This window comes from Spinacia oleracea, chromosome 3 (assembly GCF_020520425.1).
Source record: "Spinacia oleracea cultivar Varoflay chromosome 3, BTI_SOV_V1, whole genome shotgun sequence".
Lineage (NCBI taxonomy): Eukaryota > Viridiplantae > Streptophyta > Magnoliopsida > Caryophyllales > Amaranthaceae > Spinacia > Spinacia oleracea.
The window spans coordinates 12759335-12785200 of record NC_079489.1 but is presented as its reverse complement, the minus strand read 5'-3'; the positions used below and the strand labels follow the sequence as shown (position 1 = coordinate 12785200).

Sequence of the window (25866 nt, the reverse complement as noted above, 5' to 3'; positions counted from 1 at the left end):
CCGAAGGTTGCAACGAAGCTCCAACCTGCAAGCCCTCTGATAAGAGACTGCTGATCGAGCCAACATTGTATTCAACAATAACATTAACAACACCATTTTAATCAACCTCTGCAATTTTGCATTAGACAAACAGAGGGTTGTTTCTCATCTAAAGGGCACAAAAATTACTTCATCATACAGAAAAAGACGATATTCAGAGATTTCTCATCAAGCTATGTATTCTAATAAGTTATTCTTTTAGGAATTAAAGACCCATCTACGATATCTCATGTAAAAACTCAACAACAACCAATTAGCTTAGTAACGAGCCCAAAACCCAGGTAGTACTCGAAGACCCACTTTTGAAATAGCGAGTTCATCAGGATTGAGGGTTGGAGGCGATAACGAAAAGGAAAATAACACTAAAAACGAAAAGGAAAATAAAGCATAATTAACACAATTATAAACGAGTCTTACTCGAAAAAGTTCAAGATCCTCGAATATGGAGAGCGAATTTCACACTTTTCTTCACAATCTGCGAAGTGAAATTTGGAATCGCTGACTCAATAATGCGAAGTGAAACCAAAATAATGAGCAGATCTATTCGGTTAGAGCGAGAAATTGAGGTTCCTGGGCGAAATTTAGTAATGAGAATTAGGGTATAAGGAATTTGACTGCCATGTTTGTTGGAGAGAGGAGAGGAGATAGTGAGATACGTAAGAGAAGAAGGTTTCTTTTGTGAGTTCTGCTTTTTTTTTTTTTTTTTTTTCTTTTCTACTTAATTAGTTATTTGGGTAATTTGAAGCTTTTTTTTAATTAAAAAAAATTAAATTTGACAATTACGAGTTTACGACAAGTTCACTTGTCGTAATTGAAACATAGGTCGTCGTAGGATTGATTGCAGGCCCGGGAAAAAATCCCGCTTTACTTTTTGCGAAATTTTCATATTTTTAACGACGAGAATATTTGTAATTACAACGAGATTGTAGCTTGGTTGTAACTAATGACGCTATTTGCGACCACTTAAAAAACTCGTTGTAGATGTTGATTTGTTACGACGAGAAACGCTTATGGTCGTAATGTTTGGTCGCGAATGAAAGTTTTTCTTGTAGTGTGCACTAGTTTCTCAATAATATCTCTTTGTTTCAAAGGATATCTATAGGGTCTTATGTTCACAGGTGTGGCATCTGGTAACAAGGGAATTGGGTGATCAAACACTCCCCTTAAAGGAGGTAATTCCACAAGATCCTCAAATACCATGTGGTAAGTAAGCTGTAATTCTTTTAATTCTTCAGCAACCAGAGTTTGTGGATTAGAAGCTACTGAACCACCACTAGACTGATCTTGTACTTGAATTAAACACAACTGGACAGCTGTAGAAAATACCTTGGAAGATGGCTCTCCTTCAATAACTTTCAGCTTCTTGCTTGGAATGCCCTTAAGGAGAACAGTTTTGCCATTAAAGCAAAACTCCATGTGAAGCTGCATGAAATCCCCAGAGATAGGCCCCAATAAGCTAAGCCATTGAACTCCCAACACCATATCACAACTACCTAAAGGAATCAGTAAAACATCTGCTTCAAAACTGATGCCCTGCATAGTCCATGTGAAACCTTTGCAAATGTGTTGGCAAGCTAGATGGTTCCCATCAGCTACTGTAATTGCTTGAGGTGGGATAGTTTTCACTTTGCAACCCAATTTTTGAGCTATGCTAAGATCCACAAAGTTATATGTGCTACCAGAATCAACCAATATCTGAATTGGTTTGCCCTGTACCACACCCCTAACCCTCATACCCTTGACTTCCAGAAAGTGCACTCATGGAAATTAATGGTTCAGTGATGTTTGTTTCTCCCATATCTCCATCATCATCCTCACTAACCTCCTCAACTTCATCTCCCACAATCTCAACAGTGAATAATTATGGCTCTTTGAATTGGCACTTGTGATTCCTATCATAAGGAGCATCACAGTAATAGCACAATCCTTTTGCAATTTTCTCTTGTCTCACATCAGCAGGAATATATTTGAAGTTCTTGGGTTTTTGGTGGGGATATTTGGTAAGAGATAAGGTTGTGTTTGGCTTATTTGTTGGAGTAGGTAATAAGGGTGGTTTGTTGCTAGGTATAAGTGGAATGGATTGTAAGGGTTTAGGGCTGTAATAAGGCTGTTTGTAGGTAGGTTTGTGACCCATTGCTGTCAGGTTCTCCTCCTGTAATCTAGCTATGTCTATAGCATCAGCAATTGAACCAGGTCTGAGGGCTTTCACAAAGGGTTTGACTGTGGGTTTGAGTCCACCAATAAAACTCTCAAGCATGTAAGCATCAGGCAGAATATGGTTGTTCATCATCATAATGGACCTCAAATTCTCAAATTCATCAATATACTCTTCTAATGAACCAGTCTGCTGTAATTTGTTAAAATTTTCTACCACATTATGCGCAGAATCATCTCTAAATCTAGCATACAGGTCAGCTACAAAATCATTCCAGTCAACTATCATGCTTTTCCTAACAGATAAATAGTTCATCATCCATCCTTCAACCTTATCAATCACATTCAATGAAGCCAAATCCACTTTCTGCTCATCAGGAATTTTGCATAATGAAAAGTATTTGCAGCACTTCTTAACCCAATTCCTAGGATTAGTGCCATCGAATTTAGGGAAATTCAGCTTAGGATTCATACCTAGTGATCTGGTTGAATTAGATATGTGACTGTTTGTGGAGGTATCTTCATTACTATTTCCAGAATCCTTGAAAGCTTGCATGAACTTCATCAACTCATCAAACTTTTCATCCATTCTCTTGTTCTGATCTTCGAGTTTGGAATTTTTTTCTTCCAATCTCTTTTCCAGATTCCTAAATTGTTCTTCCATGGCTGCTCGCTTCCTTGTAGCAGTAGGAGCCAGGTCTAGGCGAAGTGATTACAGAATTTGAGAGAGTGTGGCAGCGTTGGCTCTGATACCAATGATATGGGAGCTCTCAGCTCTCCACTAATGGTGTCAGTTTAAGAAATAGATGAGAGAAGAAGAAGGGAAACTTGCGTAGAAAGAAAGGAGAGGAAGAAGAGGGAGAGAGTAGAAGTTGTTATTATATTCATTGATTAACAAATACAATGAATGATGCCTTATATAAGCTGTCATAAGGAATCAGCTAACAACCTTCTAACAACTTCCTAGAATTAAGGGAAATTATTTAAAAGCTAGCTAACTGTTTTTAACTAATTAACTCTTGCAACTAACTTTCCCGCCAAAACTATGATATTTATAATATCATGATCATCCCATATCACCGCCTTACCGGAAATACCACTTTGATTGCTTAACTAATTGGTTTCATTTATTAACTAATTAGTTTTAGTTCTTAACTTATTAGTTTCAGTGCTTAACTAATTAGGTGCAGTGTTTAACTAATTGATTTCATTATTTAACTTATATGGCACCAAGATAGTCTTTTGTGTAAGACCGCTTTACATAAAAGTTTGTAATTTTTTATTTAAATGATTCTTTGTGACAATTTTTTCAAGCGAAGTTTTAGTAATGACAAGTGTCCGGTAAGCCGAAAGTTTGACCAAACGTCGAAGAATGGGGTAAGTTCTGTTTTAATTTTTTTTCCCTTCTTCTTTACACCTTTTCTTTTAAAAAATCATTCGTCCTAAAAGTGACCCAATGGAATGTCTTTTAAAAAAATTTAGTTAAACTTTTTGTCTTTTGTGACGAACTTTTCATTCGATAAAAATTTTAGTTAACTTTTGAACACAGCGTAAATTAAACGCCCATTTGCGTAGTTTTGGATTCCCTTTGGGTTGAAAATAGCCGAGTTTACTAAATTACCCCTTGTGCGCCATCCATAAAAGCAAGATCGATCATACATGCTCCCATGTCAAAATCATCGTTCTTCATTACTCTTCTGACTACTGGTAGAGAGGTTCTCTGGAACAAGTTTTAAACGGTAACTCTTTCTTTCCTTCTTTCTACATTTTACTACGTCCGTTTTATAATGATGATCTTCATATTTGTTTTTAGATATGCAATTACATCAGTCATGTTTTTGTTTCATACTCTTTATTAGGGAGGGAATAATGATATATGATTTCATAGATAATCGAAATACTTTGGCATAATGGTTAAAAGTGAGGGCATGTATGTGTACTATAGGTTCATAGCTTACATGTTTAAATTAATCCACCTTAATTAATTTCTTTTGTACAACTGTGTGCGAGCTAGGTTGTATTAAAAACATTGCGAATTTGTTAAATAGGACTACCTTTAATTGGATTATGAACGTTTGATTCTAAATTTCGGGTTAACTTTACTAAGTGCATCTCAGATGATATCACGGAAAACTATTATTTTGTTGGAGTAAGCTTTGTAGTTCATATATAATTGACTTGATAACCATGTAATTAGCCCTTCCCGTTTCTGATTGATCGAGAGACCGTCTTCGACGATATGCAGGTGATCATCAAGCAAGAAAATAAAGATGTCAAGCGACCTGAAAGTAATCACAGCTGCATTCAAGTCAGTTCGTGAAAACGAAGTCTACATATTCATGCGAAATGAGTATGTTCTAAGCGACTACGCACCCGGTAAGAAACACGACAAGATACTGTACGGACCAGCTCGTACATGCGATGTGTTTTCATCCCTCAAGTTCACTATATTTGAAGAGGGGATAGACTCTGCATTCTCATCTCACGACCTCGGAATCGCCTACATATTCTTAGGTAATAAAATGTTTTGTGCGTATCCTGTGTATAATAAATATATTTTATACTGGAGTGATTTTACTCAGTTTTTATTTAACTTTTAATATGTTTTATGTTTTGATTCACTTTTTATATTATGAAGTACTACATTCGTTTTAAATTGATCTTATAAAAAGGGAAAAAAAATGTGTATAAAAATAGGTGAATATAGATGGATAAAATATGTGAAATAATGTAAAAAGATGGAAGATTGTAAGAAAAAAAATGAATAAAGTAAGAGAAACGGTGTGAAAAGTGATAAATGGTGTAGAGTAAGAGATGTAAGATTTAATGTCAAAAAATAGTATAAAACACGATATAAATAACATTATAAAACGGATTTAAACTGAAAGTATAAAGATAATTTTGAATCACAAGTAGTAATTTTTATGGATAAACTTTTTTAAAGGGTTACATGGTTATATAAGTACATACTACGTATATATTATGAGTAATTTTGCAGAGGATAATTTATGCTTCTTCGTTCTTTTTTAGTTGACACAATTTTTTATTTTGTTGCCAATGCAATACTTCCGGTTGATCCACGCCGTACTCTATTCTATAATTCAACCATTAATATCGTTAATTATCAATGAGTTAAAATTATAGAAAGTTGATATTATAGATATATACAATGAGACGATTATAACAATAAACCAATATGGCTATATATTTTTTTTCTTATGTATAAATCACAATTGATAGTCAAAGTAGATTATATGAATAGTATCAAAAGCCAAATTGTGTCATTAAATAAGAAAGCAAGAAGTATTAAAAAGAAGGGTGATGATAAAGGTCGCAAGTTGCGACAACATTTAGTTGTCGCAATCTTACATGTCGCAGTTTAATTGGTACATATAAGCGCCACGTATGCTATGCGTCATCATAAATATTTTACTATCAATGCAATATTTTTACTATAAAAATATATAAATTAGGTAATTGATGTAAAGAAGGAAACAAATCAGAATATTAAGATTTTCCTACCTTTTTTTGAAACATATATAATAGATTATATAAGTTAAATATTTTAGTTTCCAATTTAAATCATGACACATAAGCATGCCATGTCATCATTGTGACACGGCTTAAAGGTCGCATGTTGCGACCTTTATCATTTTCATAAAAAGAAAAACTTTTTCACTAAATAAATAAATAAAATTTTCATTGTATCGGGTAAGTTTCAAGTATTTTGAGCTAATTTTACATACTATATTTTTTTACCGTATTTATTGCACACGGAATGTAACTAAGAGTTTGTGCTTAGGTAACGGATGTGCCAAATGGTACTACGGTGTATACTCTCCCCACAACAAGATCCTCGACGGGCCGATGCCCATCGTGGAGATGTTCCCTTTCTTGACGGGGACGGTTTTTGCAAACGGGATAGACGCTGCGTTTGAGTCATCGCGTCCTTTCGAGGCGTACCTCTTCAAGGACGATCAATATGCTCGAATCAATTATAGTGCTAATGGTCAGCTTATTAGCAGTGGTACAATACGTCAAGGTTGGCCTTGCTTTAGAGGCACTATCTTTGAACATGGAATTGATGCTTCTTTTGCTTCTCACGTTTCTCATCAAGCATATGTTTTTAAAGGAGATTCTTATGCTCGTATCAGATTCAGTCCCGGCATGAGAATCGATGTCATGATTAGGTCAGGGAAAATCAAAGATTATTGGATGGGTTTACATAAGATCTTGCCTCGGAGATTGTAAATACAACATACTCCACTAATTAATATGCGCATATGATATGGATGCTCTTTAATTTCGTCATGTACCCTTTAACCAAGAAAAAAGGATTGTCAATTTGTTTTTATCGTACATTATTAATGAGGTCTTGCCCTGCTGGTTAATATCGAAGGGTAATTTCCCTTTTCTATTTAGCAATTTGTATTGTCATTGTGGCTAGGGATATGCAAAACCGGGCTTGGTTAACCGTTAATTTTGCGTCGTCATTTACTCGACCCTAAACCGTATTCATAAAATCGGTTAACCGGTAAACCGGTTACCCGGATATTCAGTTCGGTTTGACTCGGGTAACGAGTTTTCAAGAGTACGCAAATTTGTCTTACGCAAGAACAGTTGGTCGCGGATTAATGCATAGTATTTGAGGGAAGGGAGTCAAACAGATTAGCAATGGGCTAGCAAAGGAAGCAAAGGAAAATTTTAATAATTTGTATCCAACTTCCTGTTTGTTGATCCCCCACCCCACCCGATATTTTGTTTGAAACTGATTCAGCAAGATTTAAGGTGCATTCTATTCACCTGATTTTCACTTATTTTTTCCAATTTATCAGAACTTATCTGAACTTATCTTAACTTATTAAAACTTATTTAGTTATAAGTTGTATTTGGTCAGCCCTTATCTTATCTGAACTTATCTTATCTGAACTTATTTGAACATAACTGAAGTTATCTGAACTTATTTTTCCAAAAATAAGCGGAAATTAGGTGAACAGAACAGAACCTTAAAGTAACTACTATGTAACATATCAATCTGTAATAGTGCCTTTGTCAAATCAACCACAAAGCTTCAGTATTATTATCATCAACGTAATCTTTTATGGTACATCATGATATAAGAAGCAAATTCTTACAATAATCCTGACTCCTTTTCTAACGTAGTACTAACACTACTGTTGATCCCTGAGTTTTGATGATGACAAGCTTATTTGTGCTTACGTTCTACATTCTAGAATGACAGGTCTAAAAGTGAAAGAGCTACTCTCAATTTGTATTGATAAGAATGCAGCAGCCTTGAAGGAAAGAGAACAAGTCAGATTAATCCGTGAAGCAGCAATAGAATAATATGACAAAGTCAAGACACTACAAATGAAGCTGCAAGAATTAAGCTTCTATGAAGCATTAAGAAAGTATATGGTAAATACGAAAAGGTACAAGGTTATTATATCAAACGTACTGCTAAGTCTGGGAACAAAGTTTTTAAAGAGTCAAGTTATCACCTGAGTTCTTAAGAGTTAGCAGAATACACTAGGTTTAAGTCCAAATGATTATCCGTATTAAAAAGAGTCTAATTTGCCTAAATTAATTCAGTAATGGTTAATGATAATCTTTGGCAGAGTTCGAGGAGAAGTTGAAATCTTTAGGTATATGGAAAGTAGAATCCAAATTGGTGTAAAACTCGTTTAAAGATTAAATTGTTTCCTAACAGAAATCTATCTTTAGAAGAGTCCTAATTTGATTAGAATTGGAAGTCTAGGATTCTAGGGTAAATCACAGAATCACTATAAATATACCAAAAGATCTCCTCGTAGTTTTTTATCAGACTCATAAGCATTAACCGGAGCTTTCAGGTATCACCTTTAAAGTCTTTATTTTTAAGAGTCTGTTCCTGTTCCCAGTTAGAGCAGTATTGGTTGGTAGGTCTTGTATCTTCGTATTTACTTTAGTTTTATCTATTCTGTATTTCATTAAAAGTTGAATTGATGTATGTTAAGCCTGAGTCAGGCTTACTAGAGCAAGAGTGAAAGATCTCAAGAGAGATCTGTGAGTTGGAACAATTGAGGGATTGTTTCAGAGGGAGAAGGGAACAACGTGGGGTTGTTCCTAGTCATCTGTAATCTGAGGTGATTTACAGATTGTGGCCCGAGTAGATTAGGCTTGTAAAGAAACTGAGTTGTTTTGCCTAATTAGTAGAAGTGTTTAAGTCCCCAAAGGGGCCGTGGTTTTTTCCTCTCTATTGGGCCTAGAGAGTTTTCCACGCTAAATTGTGCTTGCTCTATTTTGCTGTTTCTGTTTCTTATCGCGTATAATTTATAAAACTGCAAAAAATCAATTCACCCCCCGTCTTGTGGAACTCCACGAAACTAACAATTGGTATCAGAGCCAGAACCCTTTACTGTAGGTAACTCTGACAGGAAAAACGATTCTGGAACAATGAATACTACGGAGAAACTGGAAGAGGGGTACTCTACCCAAAGACCACCTATGTTTAGTGGAAAGTACTACTCTTACTGGAGGAATAGGATGGAAATTTTCATTAAGGCTGAAAACTACCAAGTTTGGAGAGTCATTGAAGTAGGAGACTTCCAAGTCACCAAATTGAACACCTCTGGAGAAACTGTTCCTAAACCTATAACAGAATTTGACAAAGCAGAATACGAGAAGCTCGAGCTTAATGCCATGGCCGTAAAGATCCTTCACTGTGGACTTGGTCCAAACGAGCATAATCGAGTAATGGGTTGCAAAAATGCAAAAAAATTTGGGATCTGCTCCAAGTTACCCATGAAGGAACAAACGAAGTCAAAAGATCAAAAATTGATCTCCTGATGCACCAATATGAATTATTCTCAATGAAGACTTCTGAATCAATTCAGGACATGATAACTCGATTCACAAATATCATCAATGAACTGAATTCTCTAGGAAAAATCATAACTCCCGAGGAACAAGTAAGAAAGGTACTGAGAAGTCTTCCTCAAGATCCTTTGATGGCCAAGGTTATTGCCCTACAGGAAACTAAGGACTTTACAAAGTTCAACCTAGAACAACTGGCTGGTTCTCTCTTAACCCATGAGCTCCAACTGAATTCCAGAACCTCTGAGAACCCAAGGAATAAAGCACTGGCTCTAAAAACTGAAAATGATGAAAACTCAGAGGAAGATGAGGAAACTGCTTTATTTGCCAGAAGGTTCAGAAGGATGTTTAGGAACTACAAAGAGGGAGATCATCGAGGCAAACCAAATAGAAAATTCTCCAAAACTGAAAGTGGATGTCACAAGTGTGGGAACTTGGAACACCGTATTAGGGACTGTCCACTATGGGAACAAGAAAAAGGAAAAGAAACTCCCAAAGAAAGATTCCGAGACAACAGAAACTCCTTTTCAAAGACTGATGTGAGGAAAGCTATGATTGCTGCATGGGGTGACTCTTCCTCAGATGAAGAACAGGAACAACCAAATGAAGAAATTGCTCACCTGTGTCTTGTAGCTGATCATTAAGAAGATGGCTCAGACTCAGAGTCAGACAAATTCCAGGCAAGTCTTTTCAAATTAAAAGCAAACTTGACTCTATGTCTAAACTAGAAATATTTGACTTACTTTCTTGTCTCACCTGTGATTATGAGGATCTCTTAAGAGATAAACTAGATTCTGAAAAAGAACATCAGTCTATCATTAAAAAACTCAATGAAGAATTAGAATGGACCAAAACCACCAACACAGATATTGACAACCGTTTCTTCAGCCTGTTTGATCAGAACCTTCAAATAAAAGAAACCTATGAGGCCTTGCGAAACGAGAATTCCTGGCTAAAACAAGAACTAATTGATCTAGAAATTTCCAAGACTAAAACTCTCTATAAAAAGGAACTAGAGAAAACTCAACTAGACCTAGTCAAAGTCCACCAAGAAAAAACCTTCCTAGAGGAAGAATTAGCTAAAAAGACCAGACACATAATAGAAGGAACACCAAAATGGATAGAGGAAGCTAGAACCAAACGCACCGAAGGTTTGGGTTTCAACCACAAAAAACGTCACCATAGAAAAACCAGAGTAGATCTTTACAGTGATATTGCTTGCACCTTTTGTGGTCTAATTGGTCATTATAGAGTCTCATGTCCTAAAAACCAAAGGGGCTTGGAAAAGAATATGGATCTCGTCAAGACTAAATGGGTAAAGAAAAGCGATTTGATTCCAAGCAAGGAACCCAAGCTATGCTGGGTTCCTAAAAACTCTAACTAAACTCATTATGCAGGTCGAAGTGAGGGGGAACAACACATGGTACCTAGACAGTGGTTGTTCCAAGCACATGACAGGAGATAGAAACAGATTTCTCTCACTCACGACCTATGAAGGTGGAACTGTGACTTTTAGCGATAATAAGAAAGGTAACATTATTGGCATTGGTAAGGTCGGTAAGTCAAAGTCTCACTCCATCGATAATGTATTTTTGGTTGAAGGTCTAGAACATAGTCTGTTAAGCATTTCTCAATTCTGTGACAAAGGAAATTATGCAAAGTTCTCTTCGAATAAATGTAAAATTATCAACAGTAACACTGAAGCAGTAATCTTAGAGGGACAAAGAAAAGGGAACACATATGTGGTTAACCTTAACTCTGTTCCTCACTCCAATCTGACCTGTCTCAGTGTTATTGAAGATGATCCGTTGTTATGGCACAAAAGATTTGGTCATGCTAGTTTTTCTCTAATGAACAGGCTAAGTTCGAAAAATCTAGTCACAGGTCTTCCGAATACAAAGTTTGCAAAACTGTCAGCCTGTGATGCCTGTATCAAAGGAAAGCAAGTAAGAACATCTTTCAAATCTAAGGGAGTAATCATCACAACAAGACCACTGGAGCTGATCCACATGGATTTATGTGGACCAATGAGAACTCAAAGCAGGAGTGGAAAGAAGTATGTGCTAGTGATTGTAGATGACTTCTCAAGATACACATGGGTAATTTTCCTAGCCAACAAGGAAGAAACATTTGAAGAATTCTTGGTCTTCGCCTCTAAAGTCCAACGACAAAGCAATCATAAACTGGTCCACATCAGATCAGATCATGGTACAGAATTCCAAAACAAAAGATTTGACGATCTATGTAAAAACTCAGGAATAGATCATAATTTCTCTGCTCCTAGAACACCTCAACAAAACGGAGTGGTAGAAAAAAAGAACCGAACTCTTGAAGACATGACAAGGACGATGCTGATTGCTAGTGGACTACCCAAAAGTTTCTGGGCTGAAGCTCTAAATACTGCATGCTACATACTTAATCGAGTACTAATTAGAGCCATCAAAAATAAAACCCCATATGAACTGTACAAAGGAAGAAAACCCTCAATAACACATCTAAGAACCTTTGGATGTAAATGTTTCGTCCACAACAATGGAAAGGATCAACTGGGAAAATTTGATGCACGAAGTGATGAAGCCATATTCCTAGGATATGCCACAAACAGCAAAGCATATCGAGTATTCAACAAGAGGACCATGTGCATGGAAGAAAGCATTCATATTATATTCGATGAAACTGACTCCCAAAACTTTGCTACAGGTACATCCACTGATGGAAACTTTGAACTAGGACTTACAAGAGAAACAGAAGACGAAGAAATAAGAAAAACTTCTCAAATAGAAGAACAAGCTCAGAATGATGAAACACCTGAAGGTGGCACAACTGAAGTGGAACAGATACAAGCTGATGATCATATAGAGCCAAATGGACAAGTGGAGCAGCCTACTGAAGAAGTCACTACACCATTCCAACCAAGACCTTGGAAACATCAAAGCTCACATCCACTTAACCAAATAATTAGTGATCTTGGACGAGGAACAACAACGAGATCACAACTTAAAAACTTTTGTGCTTTCTATGCCTATTTATCCATGATTGAACCTAAAAATTATAAAGAGGCACTAACTGACTCTGATTGGATCATTGCCATGCAGGAGGAACTCAATGAATTCGAAAGGAATAAAGTATGGCACCTTGAGCCCACACCTCTGAACAATCGAGTAATAGGATTAAAGTGGGTATTCCGAAACAAACAAGACGAACATGCAACTATAACCAGGAACAAAGCCAGATTGGTTGTCAAAGGGTACAATCAACAAGAAGGGATAGACTTCGAAGAAACTTTTGCTCCAGTAGCTAGAATGGAAGCAATACGCATACTCATAGCATTTGCCTCATACATGGGTTTCAAACTCTATCAAATGGATGTAAAATGTGCGTTCCTAAACGGATATCTTAAAGAAGAAGTTTATGTGGAACAACCACCTGGATTTGAAGATCCAGAATATCCCTCACATATGTATAAATTAGACAAGGCATTGTATGGACTAAAACAAGCCCCAAGAGCCTGGTATGAACGTCTCTCTCATTTTCTATTAGACAATAAATTCAATCGAGGTAAGGTTGACAGAACCTTGTTTCTTAAATCAAGAGACACAGACATATTAATTGTACAAATATATGTTGATGATATTATATTTGGTGCTACTAATGAGGATCTTTGCAAAGAATTTTCTGACTTAATGCAGCAAGAATTTCAAATGAGCATGATAGGAGAACTAAACTTCTTCCTAGGTCTTCAAATTAAGCAGACGAAACAAGGAATCATGATTCACCAACAAAAATATATCAAGGATCTCATAAAGAAGTATGGAATGGAGTCAGCAAAAAGCAATCATACACCCATGGGAACAACCACAAGGCTAGATGAGGATCAAGAAGGTAAAAGCGTAGATCAAACGAGGTACAGAGGTATGATTGGTTCACTACTTTATCTTACAGCAAGCAGGCCAGATATTGCCTTCAGTGTAGGTGTTTGTGCTCGGTTTCAATCTAACCCTAAAGAATCTCATCTTACAGCAGTCAAAAGAATTCTAAGATACCTAAAGGGCACTGACGATTTATGTTTATGGTATCCTAACTATGATCATTTTGACCTCAAAGGGTACACAGATGCTGATTATGCAGGTGATCTAGTTAACAGGAAGAGCACATCAGGAATGGTCCAGTTCCTTGGAGCATGTGCAGTCTCATGGGCATCTAAGAAACAGAACACTGTTGCTCTATCTACAACAGAAGCCGAATATGTTGCAGCTGCATCATGTTGTTCCCAAATGTTATGGATCAAGCAACAACTAAGGGACTTTGGCATGAAACTAAAGTGTGTTCCCATACTATGTGACAACACAAGTGCAATCTGTATATCCAAAGATCCGGTTCATCATTCAAGGGTCAAGCACATACATATCAGGCATCACTTTCTAAAAGATTATGTAGAAAAGGAATTGGTAAAACTTGAATTCTGTCCCACTGAAGACCAAGTAGCTGACATCTTAACAAAACCCTTGAATAGGGACAGACACGACAAACTGAGGTTAGAACTTGGTATGATTAAAATTAAGTGATACTTTGAGCCAATATGTTTCTCTAACCTTACTTGAATGATTCTTAAAAAAAAAAAAGTTTTTTTTAAATTATTTTTAAATATTTTTGAATGGACTAACAAATACAATCTTGTTGCAAAACCCAGCTGTGTATTACCACAGTCACGTCTGTGCATCACTAAGGTAATTACACTAATCACTTGACTTGTATTTATTTTGCATTAGTGTGGGAAAATAAAAAATGAATGGAAAGCATTTTTTGGTTCAATGAATCATATGAACCCGATGCATGCATGACTTTTCATTTTGTTCACTTACACACGCTTCCCACACACACCAATTCCCAACACTCAAACCCTTCATATTCCAAATTCTCCGCCTATAAAATTAAGAAGCATCAGATCAAACCCCTCACACTTCCCGGAATTTTGAAATTCAAACCCTCATCCTTATCACTCCTCATTTCTCGTCAACCACCTCTCCTATATAATTATGACCCTCTACCGCCTCACCTTTCCCAATTCCACAAACCCTCATTCTCCCTCAATTCCGATTATCACCGCCGTTCCCCTTCAAACTCTTCCACCACCACCCACTGATAACATGGCCCCCAAACCTCCAACTAAGCAACCAGCTTCCAAGTCTGCTGCAAAATTGACGACAAAAAGAAAGTTCTTAGTGAAGAAGGAGCAGCCAACACCTGTTCAGGGGGAACTCCAACCACCGATGGAGAAGAAAGTCAAACCAGAGGAACCTAGGTATCATTTCTTAATTAATGATCGCATGCTTCAAGGGTTAAGTGTCGATTTTGCTTGGTGTAGGGAAGTAGGGTTTGTCGAACTGTTGGAATGTCTAGAGTCACAGGGGTGGACGTTTTTGTTTGAAGTCTGTTCAAATACTTGCATGTTTCCAGAAGCTATGGGGGAATTTTGCTCAAATTTTACTAACTCAGAAGGTGTTTGTCATTCCATGGTTAATGGGACGAAAATTAGGTTTACAGCTGCCAAATTAGGGTCATGGTTTAAAGTTCCTGTATTAGGGGAAGAAGTCTATTATAAGGGCAAGGGTCAGATTGAACTTGCTAGTACCACAATGAAGGAAGTCTACTCATACTTTGGGGGGCCAGGGAAGGTACCAAAGGCTCTAAATCAGTCCTCACTCACACCATTCCAAAAAGTTTTGTTCAATGTCGTCCGTAGGGGTCTAGTTCCTCGTGCTGATAAGAGGGCCTTGGCCAGCAGACTTGACCTCATCTACATCTATCTCCTCGAAAATCAACACCAAATTAACTTTCCCGCTATCTTTATTGCACATCTCACCCACTGCATATCCTTAAACAACTTCATTGGCTATGGGTCTCTTCTCACCTTCATAATGCGAAGAATGGGTGTTGATCTCACCTCATCCACATCTGAGCCTCTGAGCCAAGCCCATATTTTATCTAGAGCCTGTCTGAATGGGATTAGTCTGAAGGTCATTGATGGTGTTGTATGTGCGGGGAAGATGGGACCAGGAGACCAGGGTCAGCTTGAGGATGACGAAGGGGAAGAGATAGAAGACGAGGAGGATGTGTCTGAGGAAGAGGGAGATACTGTATTTCCTTGTATGGTCAAAGGAGGGAACTCAGAGGGTGGGACGACTGATTTGAGACCTAGAGAAAGGTCTCCCCCTCTGGTTCCTACAAAGTCCCAGTCTCTCCATCATTCACCTGCTTCAAACCCTCCTATCAGGCGCAGTCGTCGCATAGCTAGCTCCTCAAAGGGTGTTCCTCCATCAGCGTACCATGTTGATGTATCTGATTCAGAGAAGGATGGAGAAACCCAGTCTGCGGCACCATCACATGACACCACTCTCAACATGATAATGGACAAGGTGGATCAGCTGCAGCAGGACAACACTGCCATTCAAGCTTCAATCAAGTCACTTCAGGAGCTGATGGTTCAGGTGCAGATGGATCAAGCTCAATTCTTCAATGATATGACAGAGCGGTTAGCTGATATGATCCAGGAGAAGGTGGTCCATACTGAAGAGGTTGTTGAAGATGATCCTGCCACTCCTCACCCCTGATCCTGCCAAATCCTTACTACAAAAATCCCCCCTTCCTGTTACCTATAAACAATTTTTTTTGGTGTTTGTTGCGTGAAACTTTGAAACATTGTGTTTTGTGTTGCTGCGCCGGGTTTATCATGGCTAATTTTAATTAGCGCGCTTTTCCTACGTTCTGATGGTTTGATCTCACTAACTTGCAGGGTACTTACATGTCTTGTTTTATATGCTGTTTTTGCCTAAGTTTTGCTTGCAGGGGTGCGGTCAAACTCGTTGATCGACTTGAGCTGCAATGAGGTTCACTATTTTGAAGGGTAATATTATTCTGCATACTTTCCTTCTTTAAATCGTTTTTCACATCCCCTCTTTTTGATCATTCCAAAGGGGGAAGAGATTCCTATATTGGCAACTTGGTTCATTCTGATTTTACTCATACATGGTTCAAGCTATAGTTTCGAAATGTCTGTTTCCATGCTCATCACCATGTTACCTTTAAAAGAATGTTATGTTGTCAGTCAAGTTGAAAGGTTGTCATCATCAAAAATGGGGAAATTGTTGATCCCTGAGTTTTGATGATGACAAGCTTATTTGTGCTTACGTTCTACATTCTAGAATGACAGGTCTAAAAGTGAAAGAGCTACTCTCAATTTGTATTGATAAGAATGCAGCAACCTTGAAGGAAAGAGAACAAGTCAGATTAATCCGTGAAGTAGCAATAGAATAATATGACAAAGTCAAGACACTACAAATGAAGCTGCAAGAATTAAGCTTCTATGAAGCATTAGGAAAGTATATGGTAAATACGAAAAGGTACAAGGTTATTATATCAAACGTACTGCTAAGTCTAAGAACAAAGTTTTTAAAGAGTCAAGTTATCACCTGAGTTCTTAAGAGTTAGCAGAATACACTAGGTTTAAGTCCAAATGATTATCCGTATTAAAAAGAGTCTAATTTGCCTAAATTAATTCAGTAATGGTTAATGATAATCTTTGGCAGAGTTCGAGGAGAAGTTGAAATCTTTAGGTATATGGAAAGTAGAATCCAAATTGGTGTAAAACTCGTTTAAAGATTAAATTGTTTCCTAACAGAAATCTATCTTTAGAAGAGTCCTAATTTGATTAGAATTGGAAGTCTAGGATTCTAGGGTAAATCACAGAATCACTATAAATATACCAAAAGATCTCCTCATAGTTTTTTATCAGACTCATAAGCATTAACCGGAGCTTTCAGGTATCACCTTTAAAGTCTTTATTTTTAAGAGTCTGTTCCTGTTCCCAGTTAGAGCAGTATTGGTTGGTAGGTCTTGTATCTTCGTATTTACTTTAGTTTTATCTATTCTGTATTTCATTAAAATTTGAATTGATGTATGTTAAGCCTGAGTCAGGCTTACTAGAGCAAGAGTGAAAGATCTCAAGAGAGATCTGTGAGTTGGAACAATTGAGAGATTGTTTCAGAGGGAGAAGGGAACAACGTGGGGTTGTTCCTAGTCATCTGTAATCTGAGGTGATTTACAGATTGTGGCCCGAGTAGATTAGGCTTGTAAAGAAACTGAGTTGTTTTGCCTAATTAGTAGAAGTGTTTAAGTCCCAAAGGGGCCGTGGTTTTTTCCTCTCTATTGGGCCTAGAGAGTTTTCCACGCTAAATTGTGCTTGCTCTATTTTGCTGTTTCTGTTCCTTATCGCGTATAATTTATAAAACTGCAAAAAATCAATTCACCCCCCCTCTTGTGGAACTCCACAAAACTAACAACTACAATTCTACTTCTAAGGTATATGACACAAATTATGTATTTTCTAATCTATCTTAATATCCCCTTTAAAATGGAGCAGGTAAATATCGAATACTCATCTTGCTAAGAAAAAAATTCAAACCGTGCCTTTCCTAACGCCTTTGTGAAAATATTTGCTAATTGCATGCACCTTCGTTAATACGTACGAGGGGTAAATAATACCTTCCTTGATTGCATCTCGTATAAAATGACAATCTGCCTCAATGTGTTTTGTCCTCTCATGGAACACCGGATTTTGTGCAATGTGAAGTGCTTGATTGGCTATCATAAAACACACTCATACCCTGCTTGTGCGCCACACTCAAATATCTAAGTAGTTGCTTCAACCACTTCAACTCACAAGTCAACGCCACCATCGAATGATATTCTACTTCTGCTGAGGAACGCGATACTGTATGTTATTTCTTAGTTTTCCAAGACACAGGAGTCAGGAGATAGACCAAGTAGTACAAACAACCAAATTAACGAGCGACGAGTCAACGGACAACTAGACCAATTTTTATAATCCGATAGTGTAACGCCCCGACCTCTAAATCACTTATTAAAGCATAATTAGCAGCGGAATTAACCTAATTTGGTCGGGACATTACCTGCCGTAATTCCCTCTTGGAAATTACAAGGCAACATCATACATAAGCCCTAAAAACCTCCACTTTAATATAATAATCCTTTATATTCCCAAAATACAAGTACATAAATTATTAAAAGTCTTTAATTAAACTATTAAGACATTAAGCATGAACTGGGTGAATAATATTAAAGTGAAATTCCTCGCAACTACGCGTTTCCATCGATTCCCGCATTACCTAAAACGGAAAACAAAACGGTGAGCCGAAGACTCAGTAACGACTACCCTAGCAACGTAAAATTCATTTCAACTCATTTTATTTAATAACACAGGGAGAATAGAATAAGTAAAACATTTAATAAAACATCATATTTAATTCATTCATAAACTTTTAATGAAAACGTCATTCATAAACTTTTAATTAACATGCTAGTTGTCGGCAAGTACGAACCGTGAAGGAATTCTCCATTGGGCCTGGACCCATAAGAGCCTGGGCTCATCGTAACATGGGGCCTGAGCCCTGAGCCTGGGCTCATAAACCATGGGAGCCTGGGCTCGTAATCCATGGGTGGACAGGTGTCCGTGGTGCATGCATGACCGATAGATAGGAAGATGGTAGTTTATATACCGCCAGACAAACCAGGTCTTTCACTTTCATTTTATCATTTTTTATGTAATTTTACCAAGCCTTGGCTTGTATTTCAATTCGAAATAACATAACTCATTTAGCTCATAAAACATCATTTTGATCCTGGGATCAATAAACATATCATTTCTTTCAAAGCATTGCATAAACATAATTTTATGAGAAAACTCAATCAAATCATATTATAATAAACAATTCAAACGAATCATATTTCATCCCACAATCCATAAAACACATCAAAACATTTAATTCATAAATTCAATCATAACGTCATAGTTTCATAAATCATATTTATAAGGGGATTGCGGGTACTAGCAATAGTCGTTACCTCAACCGTAGTTTTATATTTCCCGTCTGATGGATCGTTCTTCCTGAGCTCCAAGTTCGATTTCTTTTAGAATATTAAATTACAGAATTAGTACTACAACGATGAATAATCTAAAATCAATATATTAAAAATAATAAATGTTATAAGTAATTAAATTATAATTAACGAATTTTAATAAAAAGTATAATTTCGAATTTTAATGAAAATATTATTATTAAACGGAATTCTAATCAAAATATATTGGAAAAATTGATATTGACAGTCCCAACTATGGTCACTTCACTTTTAAAGGTCCCAACTTTTGATTATTCTAGAGTGGTCTCAACTTTAAGGTGTGTTTTCCCAGAATGGTCCTTTAGTTTATTAAACTGTTAATTAAGTTGATTTAAGCATATCATACTATTCTATTTACTTCATTTAATTAAAAAATATGGTTATTGCACGAGAGATATGAGTCTTAATTAAGTTATTTAGCACTTAATTTTAACTAAGGGACCATTTTTGGAAAGGACTCTCTATAGTTGGGACCACTATGAGATAATCAAAAGTTGAGACCTTTTAAAGTAAATCGGCCATAGTTGGGACTGATAATATCAATTTTTCCAAATATATTTATATATTTCATAAGTCGATTTACATCAAAACATTATATAAATTCGGTTTTTGATAAATCAAGCTAGTAATTTATTTTATTAAAATCGATAATAAAACCTGAAAATATTAAACAATTTATTAGTTAGTAATTATATCATAAAAGTTTATTAAAACATGAAAATTAATAGATTACAAAATCAGAAATAGAAAATTAGTTTCTTACCAAAAGCCCACTTTAGAAGGGTCCAATTAGTGGTGGGTTTTGAGAAGAGTAAAACCAAGAACCAAATATTGGTTTTGGTTTCCTGGAAAGAAACGCACGAACAAGGGGGGGGGGGTACAAAGCAGAGGAGCAACGAAGGGCGGAAGGGGAGGAGGAGAGGAGAGGAGGGAGGGAGGCCGATGGCTGGGAGGTGCAGCGCCGGAGCTGCGGCGCTGATGGTGGTTGTCCTGCGGCGGAGAAACAGTAGGGGAGGGGAGGAGGAGTTCGCGCAAAACAGAGGAAATTCAGGGGAGATCGAGGGTGGGGTGTCTTTTTGTTTTTCGGTTGGTGCTGGGCGGTGGGGGAGGCGGTTCGACGGAGGTGGCATGGCGGTGAGGGAGGTTGGAAATGGTGGACGGAGTGAGATGGTTGTGGTGTTGGTGGTGCGACAGGGGAAGGGGAGATGGAGCAGGGGAGATGCGACGAAGGAGGGGGAGGGCAGGGGGAAGTACGGTGGGGTACGGTGGTGGTCGGGTGGTTGGTCTGGTGTTAATGGTGGTGGATGGTGGTGGGGGATGTCACGGTGGTAGTCGGTGGTTATGGTGGTGGTGGTTGGTTCAAATCAGAGAAACAAAAAGGGGGAGAAACTTGGTTTTTAGTTTGATTTTTGATTCAGAAATTTGGTTTGTTTGTGCAATGGTGGTGATTGTTTTCAATTTTGTTTAACTGTGTTGGTTGGAAAAATTGAGACAAGATTTGTCTTGTTTATAGTGTCAAGTCCTTGGAGAGCAAGGCATGAACATGGACTGCTTTTAGGGAAGAGAGGGAGGAAGGAGTTACGTGAGGGACAAAGGAAGAGGAAGCAAGATGCCAATTTTGCTCTTAGGGGTATTTTGGTAATTTCATTTAGTTAGGCAAAATTCAGAAAATCAATTTCTGTTTTTAGAAAATTAATTAGAATAGAAATGTTTAATTAAAACTAAGTCTTAAAATAATCTTTTATAAAAGTGTCGTTAACGAAAAATAAATTTAGTTTTCGAATAAAATAAGAACGTTATTAAATTATCAAAAATCCGAAAATAATTAAGATTTAAAAAGATCGTTTAAGCACGTAAATATAAAAATTAAATTATATAATCTGAAAAAAAAAAAAATATCGTGTAGCAATTATTAAAAATTCAAGCGAAATAAAGCTTCGTTAATTAAAACAAAGTTCAAATTTCGGATTTAAAACGATTTTAAGCTAAATAAAAATAATTAAGCATAATTAATCGAGTTTTAAAAATTCGGGGTATTACAGATAGTTTAAGTAAATTTTAATGAAATTTAGATTTTTGAATTGGAGTAGCGTAAACGTTTTATTACTATTAATTAAAGAAAAGATACTCAAAAATTTTCAAGGAATGGATATTGTGTATGAATATGTAATTTAATCTTTAAAAAAAAAAAAAAGTAATACATTTGAAACGACAAAAGTGTTACCTTTCAATGTTACATTCCTTCAAAGTGTTATCGTTAAATGTTATATATTGTTAAAGTGATACCATAAATGTTACCTATTTATAAAGTGTTACAAAAGTGTTACCTATATGATCAAGAAATTCTCACATTCAAAATTGTTACCTATGATCAAGAAATTCTCACATTCAAAAGTGTTACCAAAATATGTTACTTGAAGTCAATTACATAGTAGTGCAATCCGAGTCACACCATCCCTCTAGGCGTAATTTACTGTCAGAACGTAAAAGAATGCCTTGACCCGGACATCTTTTCAAGTATCGTACTATCCGCAATGTTGCATCTCAATGTTCCTCTTTTGGTGCTTGCATAAACTGTGATAAAATGTGTACTGAATATGCTAAATCTTGCATAGTTACTGCCAAATAGATCAGACGACCAACATGATGCCTGAATTTCTCCTTGTCTCCTCGTCTGCCAACTCCTTTCCCTCTAGCTTATGATTTTGCTCCATTGAAAAATCTGCAGGCTTAACACCTAATATGATTGTTTCCAAAATAATGTCTAGCGCATATTTCCTCTGGCAGACATAAAATCACTCTTTCTACGGGCCACTTCCAGGCCTAGGAAATATTCAGATGCCCATATCCTTCATTTTAAAGCATCGGCTAAGATATGCTTTAAAACTATTTAACGCAAACACATTGTTTCCTGCAATTATAATTAACGAATTTTAATAAAAAGTATAATTTCGAATTTTAATGAAAACATTATTATTAAACGGAATTCTAATCAAAATATATTTATATATTTCATAAGTCGATTTACATCAAAACATTATATAAATTCGGTTTTTGATAAATCAAGCTGGTAATTTATTTTATTAAAATCGATAATAAAACCTGAAAATATTAAACAATTTATTAGTTAGTAATTATATCATAAAAGTATATTAAAACATGAAAATTAATAGATTACAAAATCAGAAATAGAAAATTAGTTTCTTACCAAAAGCCCACTTTAGAAGGGCCCAATTAGTGGTGGGTTTTGAGAAGAGTAAAACCAAGAACCAAATATTGGTTTTGGTTTCCTAGAAAGAAACGCACGAACAAGGGGGGGGGGGTACAAAGCAGAGGAGCAACGAAGGGCGGAAGGGGAGGAGGAGAGGAGAGGAGGGAGGGAGGCCGATGGCTGGGAGGTGCAGCGCCGGAGCTACGGCACTGATGGTGGTTGTCCTGCGGCGGAGAAACAGTAGGGGAGGGGAGGAGGAGTTCGCGCAAAACAGAGGAAATACAGGGGAGATCGAGGGTGGGGTGTCTTTTTGTTTTTCGGTTGGTGCTGGGCGGTGGGGGAGGCGGTTCGACGGAGGTGGCTTGGCGGTGAGGGAGGTTGGAAATGGTGGACGAAGTGAGATGGCTGTGGTGTTGGTGGTGCGACAGGGGAAGGGGAGATGGAGCAGGGGAGATGCGACGAAGGAGGGGGAGGGCAGGGGGAAGTACGGTGGGGTACGGTGGTGGTCGGGTGGTTGGTCTGGTGTTAATGGTGGTGGATGGTGGTGGGGGATGTCACGGTGGTAGTCGGTGGTTATGGTGGTGGTGGTTGGTTCAAATCAGAGAAACAAAAAGGGGGAGAAACTTGGTTTTTAGTTTGATTTTTGATTCAGAAATTTGGTTTGTTTGTGCAATGGTGGTGATTGTTTTCAGTTTTGTTTAACTGTGTTGGTTGGAAAAATTGAGACAAAATTTGTCTTGTTTATATTGTCAAGTCCTTGGAGAGCAAGGCATGAACATGGACTGCTTTTAGGGAAGAGAGGGAGGAAGGAGTTACGTGAGGGACAAAGGAAGAGGAAGCAAGATGCCAATTTTGCTCTTAGGGGTATTTTGGTAATTTCATTTAGTTAGGCAAAATTCAGAAAATCAATTTCTGTTTTTAGAAAATTAATTAGAATAGAAATGTTTAATTAAAACTAAGTCTTAAAATAATCTTTTATAAAAGTGTCGTTAACGAAAAATAAATTTAGTTTTCGAATAAAATAAGAACGTTATTAAATTATCAAAAATCCGAAAATAATTAAGATTTAAAAAGATCGTTTAAGCACGTAAATATAAAAATTAAACTATATAATCTGAAAAAAAAAAAAATATCGTGTAGCAATTATTAAAAATTCAAGCGAAATAAAGCTTCGTTAATTAAAACAAAGTTCAAATTTAGGATTTAAAACGATTTTAAGCTAAATAAAAATAATTAAGCATAATTAATCGAGTTTTAAAAATTCGGGGTATTACAGATAGTTTAAGTAAATTTTAATGAAATTTAGATTTTTGAATTGGAGTAGCGTAAACGTTTTATTACTATTAATTAAAGAAAAGATACTCAAAATTTTTCAAGGAATGGATATTGTGTATGAATATGTAATTTAATCTTTAAAAAAAAAAAAAAGTAATACATCTGAAACGACAAAAGTGTTACCTTTCAATGTTACATTCCTTCAAAGTGTTATCGTTAAATGTTATATATTGTTAAAGTGATACCATAAATGTTACCTATTTATAAAGTGTTACAAAAGTGTTACCTATATGATCAAGAAATTCTCACATTCAAAAGTGTTACCTATGATCAAGAAATTCTCACATTCAAAAGTGTTACCAAAATATGTTACTTGAAGTCAATTACATAGTAGTGCAATCCGAGTCACACCATCCCTCTAGGCGTAATTTGTTAGGTTATGATACATATGATATTACATAAATCATGCGGAAACAACCATTAACCCAGGAATACATATTATTTACACATAATCATATAGCATAATTTAGATGCATACTCTTTGTTGCGTGCCCTCCCTAGCTGCGCCCGAACCGAACAAGAACAAGTCTTTAGGACTCCAAGTGTCGTCCCTCCGTAGATAGTCCACAGCACGTCCGGATCCGCCTTAAGATTGACCAACTAGAATCGCCCTTAAGGTACTAGAATTTTCGGCACTTTTGAGCAAGATGTGTGATTGAATTTTTCTCTCAAAAACTCACTTTGAATACTTTGAAACTCCTTATAAATGGTGAACCCAGGCCACATATTTATAGGGGTATGGAAAGGGAATTGGAATCCTATTCAGATACAAATTAATTAAACCTAGAATCCTACAAGAACTCTAATTAATTAATTTATCTAATAGAATTAGGAATTTAATCATTAACCGAACTCTGCATGTTTTAGGAAACGTGCATGAACACAAACACTTACGCACACACACACGGCAGCCACGATGGGCCGCCCATGCGCGTGCGTGCGAGCAGCAGCCCACGCAGCGAGGCCTACGCGAGCTACAAGCCCACGTAGCTCCAGCGCGCGCTGCGCGCGCTGTGCGCACTGCCTCGGCCTGCTGGGCCTGGCCTTGCGCTGGGCCTGGCGTGGCCTTGGCTGTTCGTGTGGCGCGCTTGGCTTGCTGGGCGATGGCCTGGCTTCGTGCTGGGCCCTCGTCCGGCAGGCCTCGTCCGATGTTTATTCGTACGATACGCTTCCGATTAAATTTCCGATTCCGGAATTCATTTCCGATACGAACAATATTTAATATTTCCGATTCCGGAATTAATTTCCGTTTCGAACAAATATTTAATATTTCCGTTTCCGGAATTATTTTCCGATTCCGATAATATTTCCGATTCTGACAATATTTCCGTTTCCGGCAATATTTCCGATTCTGGCAATATTTCCATTTCCGATAATATTTTCCGATACGTACCATGTTTCCGTTTCCGGAAACATCTACGACTTGGATAATATTTATATTTCCGATACGATCCATATTTCCGTTTCCGGTAATATCATCGTTTCAGGAGTATTCATTTCTTGCCTGTGACGATCTCAGCTCCCACTGAAACCAAGATCCGTCGATTCCGAATATTCATAGATGGAGTATTTAATGCCATTAAATACTTGATCCGTTTACGTACTATTTGTGTGACCCTACGGGTTCAGTCAAGAGTAAGCTGTGGATTAATATCATTAATTCCACTTGAACTGAAGCGGCCTCTAGCTAGGCATTCAGCTCACTTGATCTCACTGAATTATTAACTTGTTAATTAATACTGAACCGCATTTATTAGACTTATCATAGAATGCATACTTGGACCAAGGGCATTATTTCCTTCAGTCTCCCACTTGTCCTTAGGGACAAGTGTGCATTTCCTAATTCCTTTACCGCTCGATGCTTGCTCTTGAACATAAGGTAAGAGTTGTCATCCTTATTATGTCCAGAGGTGTTCCTCGGTTTCAGAGTTCAACTGATCAAATAAACAGATAATCATAGCCTATGATTCATCCGAGCACGGCCATGCATTTCACAGTTTCTAGCTCTCCGAGTGGCCTTGTACAACTTTTAAGCATCTCATCCCGATTTATGGGAGGACAATCCCAATCTTGCGATCTTGAGATTAGACTTCGTTTGATAGGTGATTACCTGAGCGTTGCCTTTATAACCTCCTTTTACGGTGCGACGGTTGGTCAACGTCAAAGCAACCAGTTCTCAAACAATTAATCTCAAATCACTCAGGTATTGAGGATTTAGTGTCTAATAATTTAATGAAATTTACTTATGACAGATTTTCATCTCTTACAGTAAAGTTTCATAGGTCTTGTCCGATACT

General features: G+C 37.0%; 1 protein-coding gene across 1 annotated transcript; it reads left to right on the top strand.

Moving 5' to 3' along the window:
- Window positions 1–3776: 3776 nt before the first annotated feature.
- LOC110779219 (albumin-2) lies at window positions 3777–6618 on the top strand. The gene is made up of 3 exons (XM_021983753.2): window positions 3777–3932; window positions 4439–4707; window positions 5996–6618. The coding sequence occupies exons 2-3, from the start codon at window positions 4464–4466 to the stop codon at window positions 6442–6444; spliced, it is 693 nt and encodes a 230-aa protein (XP_021839445.1). The 5' UTR covers window positions 3777–3932; window positions 4439–4463; the 3' UTR covers window positions 6445–6618.
- The last annotated feature ends 19248 nt before the right edge of the window (window positions 6619–25866 follow it).